A 14634-nucleotide genomic window follows, 5' to 3' on the forward strand; every position below is an offset into this window, starting at 1 on the left:
TCATAAATTCACTGCCCTCATGACTTTTATGAACTTCCAATATTTTGTGCAGCAGAACTTCACTAGAATTCCTGTTATTGGCAGCAAACTGCAAACTGCCTCCTGTCTAAATACAACAGACTTAATTAACCCTTAAGGTGGCTGCTGGAATGGAACAGCAAGTATTGAAGAAAGGACACGTTGAAAGCATGAAAACTGAATGTAACAGCTCTCTAACACACAGGCACACAAACACACAAAGCAGACACATATAAACACACTCACAAACACACGGACGCATACACAACTGCTCACTCAGAATTTCATCCTCATTTTAAGGTGAGAGGGGAGAGATACAAAAGTGTCTAGAGGGGCAATTTTTTCACACAGAGGGTGGTGAGTGTCTGGAACAAGCTGCCAGAGGTAGTAGTAGAGGCGGGTACAATTTTATCTTTTAAAAAGCATTTAGATAGTTACATGGGTATGGTGGATATAGAGGGATATGGGCCAAATGTGGGCAATTGGGTTTAGCTTAGGGGTTTTAAAAAAAAAGGGCAGCATGGACAAGTTGGGCCGAAGGGCCTGTTTCCATGTTGTAAACCTCTATGACTCTATTTCAGAATGTGTAGGGTGACCCCGTGATCCCCCTACCCCCTTCACAACACACACACACACACACACACACACACACACACACACACACACACAGAATTACTAATCTATCAAGTGTGGAAATGAATAATGTGATCATGTGCACACAAACAGACTAACACGAACAGAAGGACACATATTCACCCCGTGTTCACAGTCATTTTCACATCAGGCAAGAAAAGGAAACGTGTAAAAACACGAACTCATGCTCAGGCACACACATTTACACAAACACACACTTTCACACAAAGGCACACAATGAGACATCCACTGTAAAAATAGTCAGTATGCACATGCACTTACATATCCGAATTCACACATTTGCAGACCCAACATGTTTACATGAAATGTGGCATTTAGTTTGAGAAAGAATCGTGTGAGCACTCATGCACAACAGAGAAGCAAGCAGACACACAAATGGCAGTGTGTGCATACTCACTGTAACATATATGAAAATTTCATGTGCAGACATGTAAGCCTACGTCCACATATGGACACAAGTACACATAATTACACTCACTTTGCTCACTCAGACTTTGGCAACTAGCATGAGAATGTACATGTGGAGTGGAAAATCATGTCTCACAAATTTGACTGAGTTTTTTGAAGGGGTAACCAAGAAGGTAGACGAGGACAGTGCAGTTGGTGTTGTCTACATGGACTTTAGCAAGGCCTTTGGCAAGGTACCACATGGTAGGTTGTTGCATAAGGTTAAATCTCACAGGATCCAGGGTGAGGTAGCAAAATGGATACAAAATTGGCTTGATGACAGAAGCCAGAGGGTAGTTGTAGAGGGTTGCTTTTCAAACTGGAGGCTTGTGACCAGCGGTGTGCCTCAGGGATCAGTGCAGGGTCCACTGTTATTTGTCATTTATATTAATGATTTGGATGAGAATATAGGAGGCATGGTTCGTAAGTTTGCAGATGACACCAAGATTGGTGGCATAGTGGACAGTGAAGAAGGTTATCTCGGATTGCAACGGGATCTTGATCAATTGGGCAAGTGGGCTGATGAATGGCAGATGGAGTTTAATTTAGATAAATGCGAGGTGATGCATTTTGGTAGATTGAACCAGGGCAGGACTTACTCAGTTAATAGTAGGGCATTAGGGAGAGTTAGAGAACAAAGAGATCCAGGGGTACAGGTTCATAGCTGCTTGAAAGTGGAGTCACAGGTGGACAGAGTGGTGAAGAAGGCATTCAGCATGCTTGGTTTCATTGGTCAGAACATTGAATACAGGAGTTGGGACGTCTTGTTGAAGTTGTGCAAGACATTGGTAAGGCCACACTTGGAATACTGTGTACAGTTCTGGTCACCCTATCATAAAAAGAATATTGTTAAACTAGAAAGAATGCAGAAGAGATTTACTAGGATGGTACCGGAACTTGATGGTTTGAGTTATAAGGAGAGGCTGGATAGACTGGGACTTTTTTCTCTGGACCGTAGGAGGCTGAGGGGTGATCTTTTAGAGGTCTATAAAATAATGAGGGGCGAGATCAGCTAGATAGTCAATATCTTTTCCCAAAGGTCGGAGTGTCTAAAACTAGAGGGCACAGGTTTAAGGTGAGGGGGAGAAATACAAAAGGGTCCAAAGGAGCAATTTTTTCACACAGAGGATGGTGAGTGTCTGGAACAAGCTGCCAGAGGTGGTAGTCGATGCGGGTACAATTTTATCTTTTAAAAAGCATTTAGACAGTTACATTGGTACGATGGGTATAGAGGGATATGGCCCAAATGTGGGCAATTGGGACTAGCATAGGGGTTTAAAAAAAAGAGCGGCACGGACAAGTTGGGCCGAAGGGCCCGTTTCTATGCTGCAAACCTCTATGACTCCATGACTCTATTGGGAATAGACAAACACAACACATGCATACACACATCCTGCATATCCACACAAATAAAGGTGAAGTCGCCATACAGTCCCGCCTTTGAAATGTGCCAAATTACAATTACACAGATTTAAACACACAGATAATACACACAATTACACCTTGATTGGAATGTTTGATCACACAAATGCACACACACACATATACACACACACACACGGACTCTTTATATTCTTTTTGAAATACATTTTAGGAATGGGCAGCCATTTACAATTTTCCAGGGCTCACCGTGCCACCCTTGATAAGATCTAAAGCGCACTACCTCCACTGGACAATTTCAATGAGACAATGCAGCGGAATTTTGATACAATCACAGAAGTAGTTGTTCGAGAGTTCCTCTGTATATATAATACAAGTTAGGACTTCCCTGTGATTATTGTATGACACAGTAAGAAGTTTAACAACACCAGGTTAAAGTCCAACAGGTTTATTTGGTAGCAAAAGCCACACAAGCTTTCGGAGCTGCAAGCCCCTTCTTCAGGTGAGTGGGAATTCTGTTCACAAACAGAGCATATAAAGACACAAACTCAATTTACATGAATAATGGTTGGAATGCGAATACTTACAACTAATCAAGTCTTTAAGAAACAAAACAATGTGAGTGGAGAGAGCATCAAGACAGGCTAAAAAGATGTGTATTGTCTCCAGACAAGACAGCCAGTGAAACTCTGTGGGGGTTACAGATAGTGTGACATGAACCCAATATCCCGGTTGAGGCCGTCCTCGTGTGTGCGGAACTTGGCTATCAGTTTCTGCTCAGCGACTCTGCGCCGTCATGTGTCGCGAAGGCCGCCTTGGAGAACGCTTACCCGAATATCAGAGGCCGAATGCCCGTGACCGCTGAAGTGCTCCCCAACAGGAAGAGAACAGTCTTGCCTGGTGATTGTCGAGCGGTGTTCATTCATCACTCAGGATGTGTGTATGCATGTGTTGTGTTTGTCTATTCCCACTCACCTGAAGAAGGGGCTTGCAGCTCCGAAAGCTTGTGTGGCTTTTGCTACCAAATAAACCTGTTGGACTTTAACCTGGTGTTGTTAAACTTCTTACTGTGTTTACCCCAGTCCAACGCCGGCATCTCCACATCATTATTGTATGACACAGTTTAGAATGGCAAGCTTTCAGTTTGATTTTGCTGTGTGGAGAATGTGTCTGTACATGAATATCCATCATGGGAAAACGTGGAAATAAGATACTTACCATATGAAATGGATGCCAGAACAAGTCAAGGTGCCATAGATGATGATGACAGACTCAATGATCATACTTGCTAAATTTTGTCTCACAAGAATTAGAAAGTGTTTGTAATCGTTGTAATCTGACTAACACATTTATCTAATTCTGCTTGACAAAATACAAAGTTTTTATATCATCCAGTCCCTTTTAGGACAGTAATTCAATGTTCAAACAACTCGGAACATTTTAAAATTAAGTGAACCAAAAACTCTGCCTTCCTAGTCCTTGCTGAAAATTGAAATTATTTGTCTCCCATGTGCAAATTCCATTGTCACCCAATTAAGAAATACATAGGTTAAAAGAAACCCTTCTCGTCATTGTTTGCACATGGGGTTACTCAATATGCTTACCTCATCCAGAGATGCACTTTGCATCAAGAGCAGATTTCTGGCGATAAAACCTCATTGGCATTGAGGAAATCATTGGACTCAATTCGAGATTTACTCAAAATGCTTGCCTCATCCAGCTTTGCACTTTGCATCAAGATCAGATTTCTGGCGATAAAAGCTCATTCGCATTCAGGAAATTCCATGATTCTGATTCTCTCTTTCTCTGTAATCTCTTCAAACACAATAAACCTTTTATTCTCAGAAGTGAATGGGTGGAGAAAAGCAAAGAAGAGGGTGCTCAGTTTTCAGAGTTATAAGCTGCTGAATGATGGAGGAGGAAGGAGGGCAAGGGACGTGAAAGGATGGGAGGAGTTTGGAGGGGATGGAGAGGGGAAGCGAGGGGACAAAATAGCATTGGGGCGAAAGTAACTTGGTGTTGAAACGATAAGTGGAAGAGGTAGAAACGAAATGGGAAGTGCATGGGAGGCATAGGAGGGACAAAGGTGTGAAATGAGCAAGGTGGAGAGGGAACACATGCAACTGAGAAGAGCTGGGCAATAGGAAGGCTTCGGGTTGAGAAATGGAAGATGGTGAGCAGAATGGATGGGCGAGCATGATTATGGATGAGGGGAGGGGTAATTGTGAGATAAGACATAAGAGAAAGGAACGATGGAGACCTTTGACAGGATGACATGTAGTGAGGGAGTAAAAGAAGAGAAGAGAGGGTGAATAGAATAATATAAGGAAAGGAAAATGGAGGAAAGGAAAATTATCGAATTAATGGGAGCAAATGAGAGTGGTAGCGAGAGTAGAGCAGGAAAGATGGGCAAGGGAGGTGAAGGGGAAGGGTAGATAGATAGAGGACAGAGAGAAAGAAGCAGGAGAATGGGGATGAGAAAACTATCAGCCATGATTGAATGGCGGAGCAGACTCAATGGGCCAAGTGGCCTAAGTCTGCTCCTATGTCTTATGGTCTTATAGTCATTGAGAGGACAGAGGAACTGACAGCAGTAGTTAGGAAGGGAGATGAAAAGTGGAAGGGAAGGGAAAGGCAGCAGTGCAAGGTTTTGTTGATACGATTTTTAATGATGTGATCATATTTTCTTGCTAATGTTGATTTTACGGTGTGTTTGGAGAATGCCTAATTCCCGGTAAATAACAACACCACCCTTCCAATCTCCTGACGTGTTAATTAAACGTTTTTTCTCATTCTGAGTTGTTCTTACGGATGAATACTGTCAGATTAGAATCACGTTTATTATCGTGTGAAGGAAAAGTTAAGACAATTACAGTGGAGATGACAACATCATTAGTGATGTTGATAATAGATAGTTTTGCATTAGCTTTCTAGATTCATCCACATTGAATCGGCACTGGCTCTGTTTTCATTATTTCATGGGACATGTTCCTCACTGCCAGGTCTTTATGCGCAGCCCTATTTGCCATTGAACTTATGGATTGTTTACTCAATGACATTGTTGTGGATTTGGAGTGGAATGTAGACATGACAGGTTTCCTTCCAAACATGGGTTTTTAAGATCCATAAACATCATTAGAGATTTGATTCCAGAATTGTACTGAATTAAATTGAGGGCTTGTGGCACACCTACCGCTGGATTATAAACTCAGATTTCGAGGCCATCCCTAGGACTTGTTGGCCATGGAAGATGCATTCATAAGGCAATTCAACTGGCTGAAAATCTGCTCGGAAGTATTTCCCCTACTCTTCCACAAAAGAAAACAAAGTGTGTGAGAGTAGGCTTAAAGAAAAATTGAATTCAAATTTCACCATCGATTTTGACACCAAGATGGTAGACTGCAGCAAGATTTTTGACAATGTCTCACATGGGAGACTGATAACGAAGGCAAGAGAGCATGGGATCCAAATAAATTTGGCAAATTGGATTCAAAATGGGCTGAGTAGCAGGAGGGAAGGGTGACGGTAGAGGGGGGGTCAGTAGCAAATAGAATTCAATCCGGATAATTGTGAAGTACTTCACCTGGGCAGGACGAACAAGGCAGTGGAACACATCTGGGGAAGCACCAAGGATCAAACGCTCCCTTGAAGTAGCAGGGCAGGTGGATAAAGTGGTTAAGAAAGCATATGATATATTTGTTTTTATTAGACGAGGTGTAGAGTTTAAGAGCATGGAGCTATAACTATACAAAAAGTTGGTTTGGCCACAATCGGAGAGAGTATTGTGTGCAGTTCTGGAATCCACATTATAGGAGGGATTTGATAGCACGGGGAATGGTTCCGAAGACATTTACTAGGATGTTACCTGGGCAGGGGAGTTTTAGTTTTGAAGGAGATAGAAGAGTGGTTGTTTTCTTTGGTGCACAGGAGACGGGGGTGGGGTGGGGTGGGGGGGGAAGTTACTAAGATGCATAACAATACAAAACGCATAGGTACAGGAGACAAGAAGAAGCTTTTCCACTTGGTGGACGGATCAAAGTCTAGGGGACGTCAATTTATGGTAAAGGGCATCGGGGATTTATTCTTCAACCAAAGTGTGCTGGGAGTCTGGAACTCATTGCCGTAAAGGGTGGTGGAGGCAGACTCTCTTATAACACTTAACACATGTGCATTTAAGATGCTAAATGCCGGAAAATGGAATTAGATAAGTTTAGTGGTTTGCCTTTGACCAGCGCAGACATGATGGGCCGAATGGCTTTTATCAGTGCTGTGGACCTCTATGACCTTATGGGATTCGAACGCGGGTCCCCAGTATTTTGGATTGTTGTATGCCGTTGTACACTGGATTGAGTACAGTCCAGCAACAATATCACTACGGCAAGTGCAACCCACAGCTCCTCCGATATGAACTAATATAGTGAAGGTTAGCGGGGTTGTTGATGTCAACCGAATTGGTATCAGCTGTGATTCAGAATGAAGCACACTCGATTCTGAGTGAGATTTGCCTTCCTTGAGCACAAACTTCAAGCCAAAACGCCGTGATTTGTTGACAGCTCAGCAGGAGGGAGAGTTGCACTTTCAGAGTGTCTGTTCTGATTTTAACAGCATCCGAACGGAGTCAAAACTGCAATATTGAATGGTCCGCACTGAGGCGTCGCAGAACTACAGGAGGAGCAGCAGAAAGAGAACATTATAACTTCAGGGCAACATTAGTCAGAGGGTGCTGCAGTGCCGGCGGGACATAACTGAGGAAATGCTGTACTTTCAGAGCGTCAGTCATTACTAAGGAGAGCTGTACTGTCAGTGAGACAGTGCTGAGCAGACCAGCGGTATTGCGGAAATGTTGCACTGTTGGAGGGGTGGTACTGACAGACTACTGCATTGTAGGGGGTGAGGGAGCAGTACTGTGTGTACACCTTGAGTTGCTAAATTTAACAATCGCCATTAAGCTGAGGCCATGTGGAAACTTTCACCGAGATTAAAGAGATCTCACTTTGGCTGTGCCAAATTAATATATTTTTAACCGTCGCATGAAGGCTTTGAATTTTAAAAGAACATCAACATTAACTGCTGATAGGATGCTCAACCTATGGTATGTGGTATGTGGGAGGAGAAATACGACGTAAGTAAAAAGAACAGGAGATGCAGGAAAAGTTGCTCACACTCGGATCGAGTGTGAGCAACTTGATTTCAAATGGTTTTCCAGCCCACTTTCCAAATCTCTTCATTATCGGAAGCAAAAATAATCGCTGTATCTGTGCATTAAAATATATTAGACCATACGGTTAGCCACCACAGACAGCCTACCAATGTGTTTCCAATTTCGCTATCTGATCATCTAAAACAGCAAAATATCTGCGAATAGGGACAGAGAACATTAACATATTGGCACAGTTTATCCCAAAAATACGTCCTTGCATCAACAGGGGTTAAGCCCGGACAGTGATTAGCAGGAACTTATTTCCTAAACCACATGCTGGTCAAAGTCAGGCCCGCATGCTGTTGATGCATACCGTTCCACACAGAGAAAATCAAAACAATAAACAACCCACTCAATCATTCTGATGGCAGGATCATTTATTATTCATCTGCGTTAACTGTTGGTAAAATGTAATTCAAAACATTTCACGAAAAGTGTCGCATTCATTTAAAAACACAGCCGAATTTCAGATTTCTTTCTGTATCTTACTCCCATATGTCAGCCATTTAATGTACCTTACTCCCAGACATCTAAAACTCGATATCAAAACCACTCAAACTCGGCAAGTACATTCCAGCCAATTATACAGTCCAGGATTTCACTTATTTTATGTAGAAGCCACCGGATCAATCAATTTGACTCTTGACTTCCGAGGTGAACTGCATGCTGTGATGTAAGAGTTTGAGTGTTGAGGGATCCGGTGCAGAGTCAAAAATAGAATAATAGATACGCGAGAGTATATTAAAGTATTGAATGCAATTGAGGCCATAATATTCTTTATTTATCGACCGAATTTATGGGCCGAATAACCTTTCTCTCTGCAGTAAAAAAAACTCTACCGAATGGCTAGAAGTGTGTTATTAATAATCTCGGAACTTTTTAATTAGATTCGGTCTGTAATTCATTTCCTGCGCACTGTAATGTTTTATATCAGTTCCTCCATCACACTCCGGCCTGTACATCACTCCCAGGTTTCTGTAATGCCATATATAAATCATAAAAAGCTTCGATTAAATTCCATTCGATAATGCACTCTCGGGTATCTGTGGCTCCATTAATGAACTACCGAAAATCTTCGAATAGAATTCACCATTTTACTTATTCCCGATCATCCTGAATTCTAAATATAATAAATAGCAAGCTACTAAGTCTGATGAACTCGGCTTAGTTTTATCTCATGAACTAATTTGTATAAATCTTTCTATAAATAATCAGCACGGAATCCTCAATAAGAATACAATAAATTATTTTATGCACCTGTTAAGCAAACGAAAAGCAGAATATTTTAAAAATCGCCCGTGCGTTGGAACATTGGATGGTGGATAGTGAGATTTATTGTTTATCCAAACCGTGACATGCCTGACTTTGGAGAATTTAATGTTCCATTGTAGAATAATATTTGCTCATTATCTATACATTGTTCTCTCTGTCCTGGAAGTTTCAAATGGAGTAAGAAGTTTAACAACACCAGGTTAACAACACCAGTTTCAAATGGGACAGTGTAGAAGGATACCTGCTCTGCTATGTTAGCAGCTGGTATATACATTTGACACTAAAAATCATTTTTGTTTTTAATTTGCCTGAAAGCAATGTTGCTCTCAATTAAAGCAAGAATCCAACCTTGTTTAAAATTTTATTACTTAGGTTTGGCGCCGCAGCATCGATTTATTTGCTATATATGACATTCCAGAATAATAGAACAGTCCAAATTGTACTCATAAAATCATAGCACACATTCAGAATATAAATCGCCAATGGTTGATATAAATTACAAAAATCAAGTCCTCTTTAAGGAAGAATATATTTGAGAATTATTATTAGTTCCTGTTTGATTTTCCACGCATTCTCATGAGCTTGACCAATTTAACTTGCAACAGAAGATTGGCGACATTCTCCGCCACCCTGCCCGCCACAAAATCGGAACGGGCGAGACAACGGAAATCTCCATTGACCTCCATTTCCGACAACGGAAATCCCCGTTGACCTCGGGCGGTAATTACAAAATCCCGCCCGACTGCAAGAGACCCAGAATGTCAGAGACACAACTTGTAAAACTGACAGGAGGTAAGAGTGTAAAATAAACAGGAAACGTGTATTGCAGGATAGAATGGAGATATAGATATTGTAGACACAGGAAGCATTTATAGAACATAGAACAGTACAGCACAGAACAGGCCCTTCGGCCCATGATGTTGTGCCGAGCTTTATCTGAAACCAAGATCAAGCTATCCCACACCCTATCATCCTGGTGTGCTCCATGTGCCTATCCAATAACCGCTTAAATGTTCCTAAAGTGTCTGACTCCACTATCACTGCAGGCAGTCCATTCCACACCCCAAAATTTAATGAAGATAAAGCAAATAGTGTAAAATTGGGTTAATACCTGCAAGCTGTTAATCTGATAAACCGCATATCATGTATCATGATTATTTATTATTGTCTTCTATCCAATGACTGTATCTTAAGTAAGTTCAGACCAAATTCCTAAAATAATTTCACTTGTTAAGATGTGTGTATTATATTTTGTTTTAACTCCCATTAGGCACCGATGCCTTGATCGGGAGTATTCTGCGCTTCATTGTACTTCTGGTGCACAAACAACAGTGTTTCAAACAATTCAAAAATGTGTGGAAATTTGAAGCTTCTTTCTTTGCTCTTTAAGATACGAAGAAGAAGGCCGACTCCAGCAATTCTGATGATCCCCCATCAACATTTCTCTGGCAAATCAGGTAATCACGCCAAACTGACGGACAATCTCAACTAGAAAAAAGTTACAAATCAAGCCGTTTTGTGTTGGGCACAAGTCCAAGTACATTCCTATTATTTATATATATTTGAAGAATCAAATAGTTCCCGTTCAGTGCTTCAGCTTCTGATGATTCTCTGTGTCAAATGTAATCATCTTCATTTTAGAGCATTTGACAATGATTTCGTACCCTGATTGTTCACCAATAAAGTTTCCTCGATGCATTCCATGCCTGGAGCAAGACACGTAGAATGTTCAATTCATGAGCTGCAAAGTGCCTGGTAAAATCAACGCTGCATAGAGGCCACGCAATCAGTATGGGGAGAGCCTAAACAGCTGCCCTTATGTGCAATGGTATAACTATCTCTGAAGCTCCACCATCAGCATTCTGCTCTTATAATTGACCAGAAGTGTACCTGCCACAGTTACAGTTTGAATGGAAGACTGATTATTATTTAAATGAAGCTGAGCCAATATTATTGGTAAAGTAACCAGAGGGTTGATCACAAAATATGTAAATATGGAAACTGTGATATTGTACCAATTGTCTTTAGGACTATGGATGGTACTGTGAAGAATTTCAAGTGTATTATCATTGTTTCATCTGAGGAAGTAGCAGTGCTCCGAAAGCTCCTGATACCAAACAAACCTGTAGGACTTTAACCTGGTGTTGTGAGACTTCTAACTGTGTCCACCCCAGTCCAACACCAGCATCTCCACATCATTATTATTGTTTAATTAATAAGGGTAATGATGCAGGCAGCAAATTCAGGCCAGTTGTATTTAGCTCAGCTTTCCGAAAGCTTTATGAAGCGATAATCTGGGCAAATTTATCAAAATGTGAATTAAATAAGGATAGTCAGAAGGGTCAGAAGTCCAAAGATGTGCGGGTTAGGTTGATTGGCCAGGTTTAAAAAAAAATTGTCCCTGAGATGTGTAGTTAGCGGGTAAATATGTGGGGGTAGGGCCTGGGTGGGGTTGTGGTCGGTGCAGACTCGATGGGCCGAATGGCCTCCTGCACTGTAGGGTTTCTATGTTTCTATGTTTTTATAAGCAAATCATGCTTTATTCACATGATTGAGCGCTAATGTTGGAAGAGAGAATCATAGAATCATAAACTCATAGAGTCATAGAGGTTTACAGCATGGAAACAGGCCCTTCGGCCCAACTTGTCCACGCCGCCCTTTTTTTTTAAAGCCCCTAAGCTAATCCCAATTGCCCACATTTGGCCCATATCCCTCTATACCCATCGTACCCATGTAACTGTCTAAATGCTTTTTAAAAGATAAAATTGTACCCGCCTCTACTACTACCTCTGGCAGCTTGTTCCAGACACCACCCACTGTGTGAAAAAATTGCCCCTCTGGACACTTTTGTATCTCTCCCCTCTCATCTTAAACCTATGCCCTCTAGTTTTAGACTCCCCTAACTTTGGGAAAAGATATTGACTATCTACCTTGTCTCTGCCCCTCATTATTTTATAGACCTCTATAAGGTCACCCTCCTACGCTCCAGAGAAAAAGTCCCAGTCTATTCAGCCTCTCATAACTCAATCCATCAAGTCCCAGTAGCATCCTAGTAAATCTTTTCTGCACTCTTTCTAGTTTAATAATATCCTTTCTATAATAGGGTAACCAGAATTGCACACAGTATTCCAAGTGTGGCCTTACCAATATCTTGTACAACTTCAACAAGACATCCCAACCAAGATGAAACCAAGCATGCCGAATGGCTTCTTCACCACTCTGTCCACCTGTGACTCCACTTTCAAGGAGCTATGAACATGTACCCCGAGATCTCTTTGTTCTGTAACTCTCCCCAACGCTCTACCATTAACTGAGTAAGTCCTGCCCTGGTTCAATCTACCAAAATGCATTACCTCGCATTTGTCTAAATTAAACTCCATCTGCCATTCGTCAGCCCACTGGCCCAATTGATCAAGATCCCGTTGCAGTTGGAGATAATTTTCTTCACTGTCCACTATGTCACCAATCTTGGTGTCATCTGCAAACTTACTAACCATGCCCCCTATATTCTCATCCAAATCATTAATATAAATGACAATTAACAGTGGGCCCAGCACTGATCCCTGAGGCACACCACTGGTCACAGGCCTCCAGTTTGAAAAACAACTCTCTACAACCACCCGACAGAAGCCAATTTTGTATCCATTTAGATACCTCGCCCTGGATCCCGTGAGATTTAACTTTATGCAACAACCTACCATGCGGTACCTTGTCAAAGGCCTTGCTAAAGTCCATGTAGACAACATCAACTGCACTGCCCTCATCTACCTTCTTGGTTACCCCTTCAAAAAACTCAATTAAATTTGTGAGACATGATTTTCCACTCACAAAGCCATGCTGACTGTCCCTAATCAATCCTTGCATCTTTAAATGCCTGTAGATCCTGTCCCTCAAAATACCTTCCAACAATTTACCCACCACAGATGTGAGGCTCACTGGCCTGTAGTTCCCAGGCTTTTCCCTGCCACCCTTTTTAAACAAAGGCACAACATTTGCCACTCTCCAATGTTCAGGCACCTCACCCGTGACTATCGATGATTCAAATATCTCAGCTAGGGGACCCGCAATTTCCTCCCTAGCCTCCCACAACGTCCTGGGATATACTTCATCAGGTCCCGGGGATTTATCTACCTTGATGCACTTTAAGACTTCCAGCACCTCCTTCTCTGTAATAAACAAAGAACAAAGAACAATACAGCACAGGAACAGGCCCTTCGGCCCTCCAAGCCCGCGCCGCTCCCTGGTCCAAACTAGACCATTCTTTTGTATCCCTCCATTCCCACTCCGTTCATGTGGCTATCTAGATAAGTCTTAAACGTTCCCAGTGTGTCCGCCTCCACCACCTTGCCCGGCAGCGCATTCCAGGCCCTCACCACCCTCTGTGTAAAATACATCCTTCTGATATCCGTGTTAAACCTCCCCCCCCCCCCCCCCCGCCCCCTCACCTTGAACCTATGACCCCTCGTGAACGTCACCACCGACCTGGGAAAAAGCTTCCCACTGTTCACCCTATCTATGCCTTTCATAATTTTATACACCTCTATTAGGTCACCCCTCATCCTCCGTCTTTCCAATGAGAACAACCCCAGTTTACCCAATCTCTCCTCATAACTAAGCCCGTCCATACCAGGCAACATCCTGGTAAACCTCCTCTGCACTCTCTCTAAAGCCTACACGTCCTTCTGGTAGTGTGGCGACCAGAACTGGGCGCAGTATTCCAAATATGTACACTCCTCAAGACATCACTATTTATTTCCCCAAGTTCCCTAACATCCATGCTTTTCTCAACAGTGAATACTGATGAGAAATATTCATTTAGGATCTCACCCATCTCTTGTGGATCCGCACTTAGATGTCCTTGTTGGTCCTTAAGAGGCCTTACTCTCTCCCTTGTTACTCTTTTGCCCTTTATGTATTTGTAGAAGTAGAAGCTCTTTGGATTCTCCTTCGCCAAAACAATTTCATGCCCCCTTTTTGCCCTCCTGATTTCTCCCTTAACTCTACTCCTACCCCCCCTATACTCTTCAAGAGATTCACTTGATCCCAGCTGCCTATGCATGTCCTGTGCCCCTTTCTTCTTCTTGACCAGGGCCTCAATATCCCGAGTCATTCAGGGTTCCCGACTTCTGCCAGCCTTGCCCTTCACTCTAATAGGAATGTGTTTACCCCGAACCCTGGTTAACACACTTTTGAAAGCATGCCACTTACCAGACGTCCCTTTGCCTTCCCACAGACTCCCTCATTTAACTTTTGAAAGTTCCTGCCTGATACCATCAAAATTGGCCTTGCCCCAATTTAGAATTTTAACTTTTGGGACAGACCTATCATTCTCCATAGCTATCTTAAAACTAATAGAATTATGGTCACTGGTCCCAAAGTGATCCCTCACTAACACTTCTGTCGCCTGCCCTTCCTTATTTCCCAAGAGGAGGTTAAGTTTTGCCCCCTCTCTGGTCGGGCCATCCACATACTTAAAAGAGAAATTCCTCCTGAATACACTAAACAAATTTCTCTCCATCCAACCCTCTAATACTATGGCTGTCCCAGTCAATGTTGGGAAAATTAAAATCTCCGACTATTACCACCCTATTTTTCTTGGAGCTATCTGTAATCTCCTTACGTATTTGCTCCTCAATTTCCCGCTGACTATTTGGGGGCCTATA

The 14634-nt window shown here is 42.3% G+C and overlaps 1 protein-coding gene across 5 annotated transcripts in view; it reads left to right on the plus strand.

The window, feature by feature from the left end:
* The window catches only part of LOC144497120 (protein phosphatase 1 regulatory subunit 1C-like), a 92413-nt gene that overhangs the window by 1701 nt on the left and 76078 nt on the right, over positions 1 to 14634 (plus strand). For all 5 annotated transcript variants that reach the window (XM_078217912.1, XM_078217911.1, XM_078217910.1 and 2 more), the window contains exon 2: positions 10362 to 10428. In XM_078217912.1, coding sequence (XP_078074038.1) covers positions 10362 to 10428 — 67 coding nt within the window. The remainder of the gene's footprint in view (positions 1 to 10361; positions 10429 to 14634) is intronic.

The sequence above is a fragment of the Mustelus asterias genome, chromosome 8 (genome assembly GCF_964213995.1).
Source record: "Mustelus asterias chromosome 8, sMusAst1.hap1.1, whole genome shotgun sequence".
In the NCBI taxonomy this organism is placed as follows: Eukaryota; Metazoa; Chordata; class Chondrichthyes; order Carcharhiniformes; family Triakidae; genus Mustelus; species Mustelus asterias.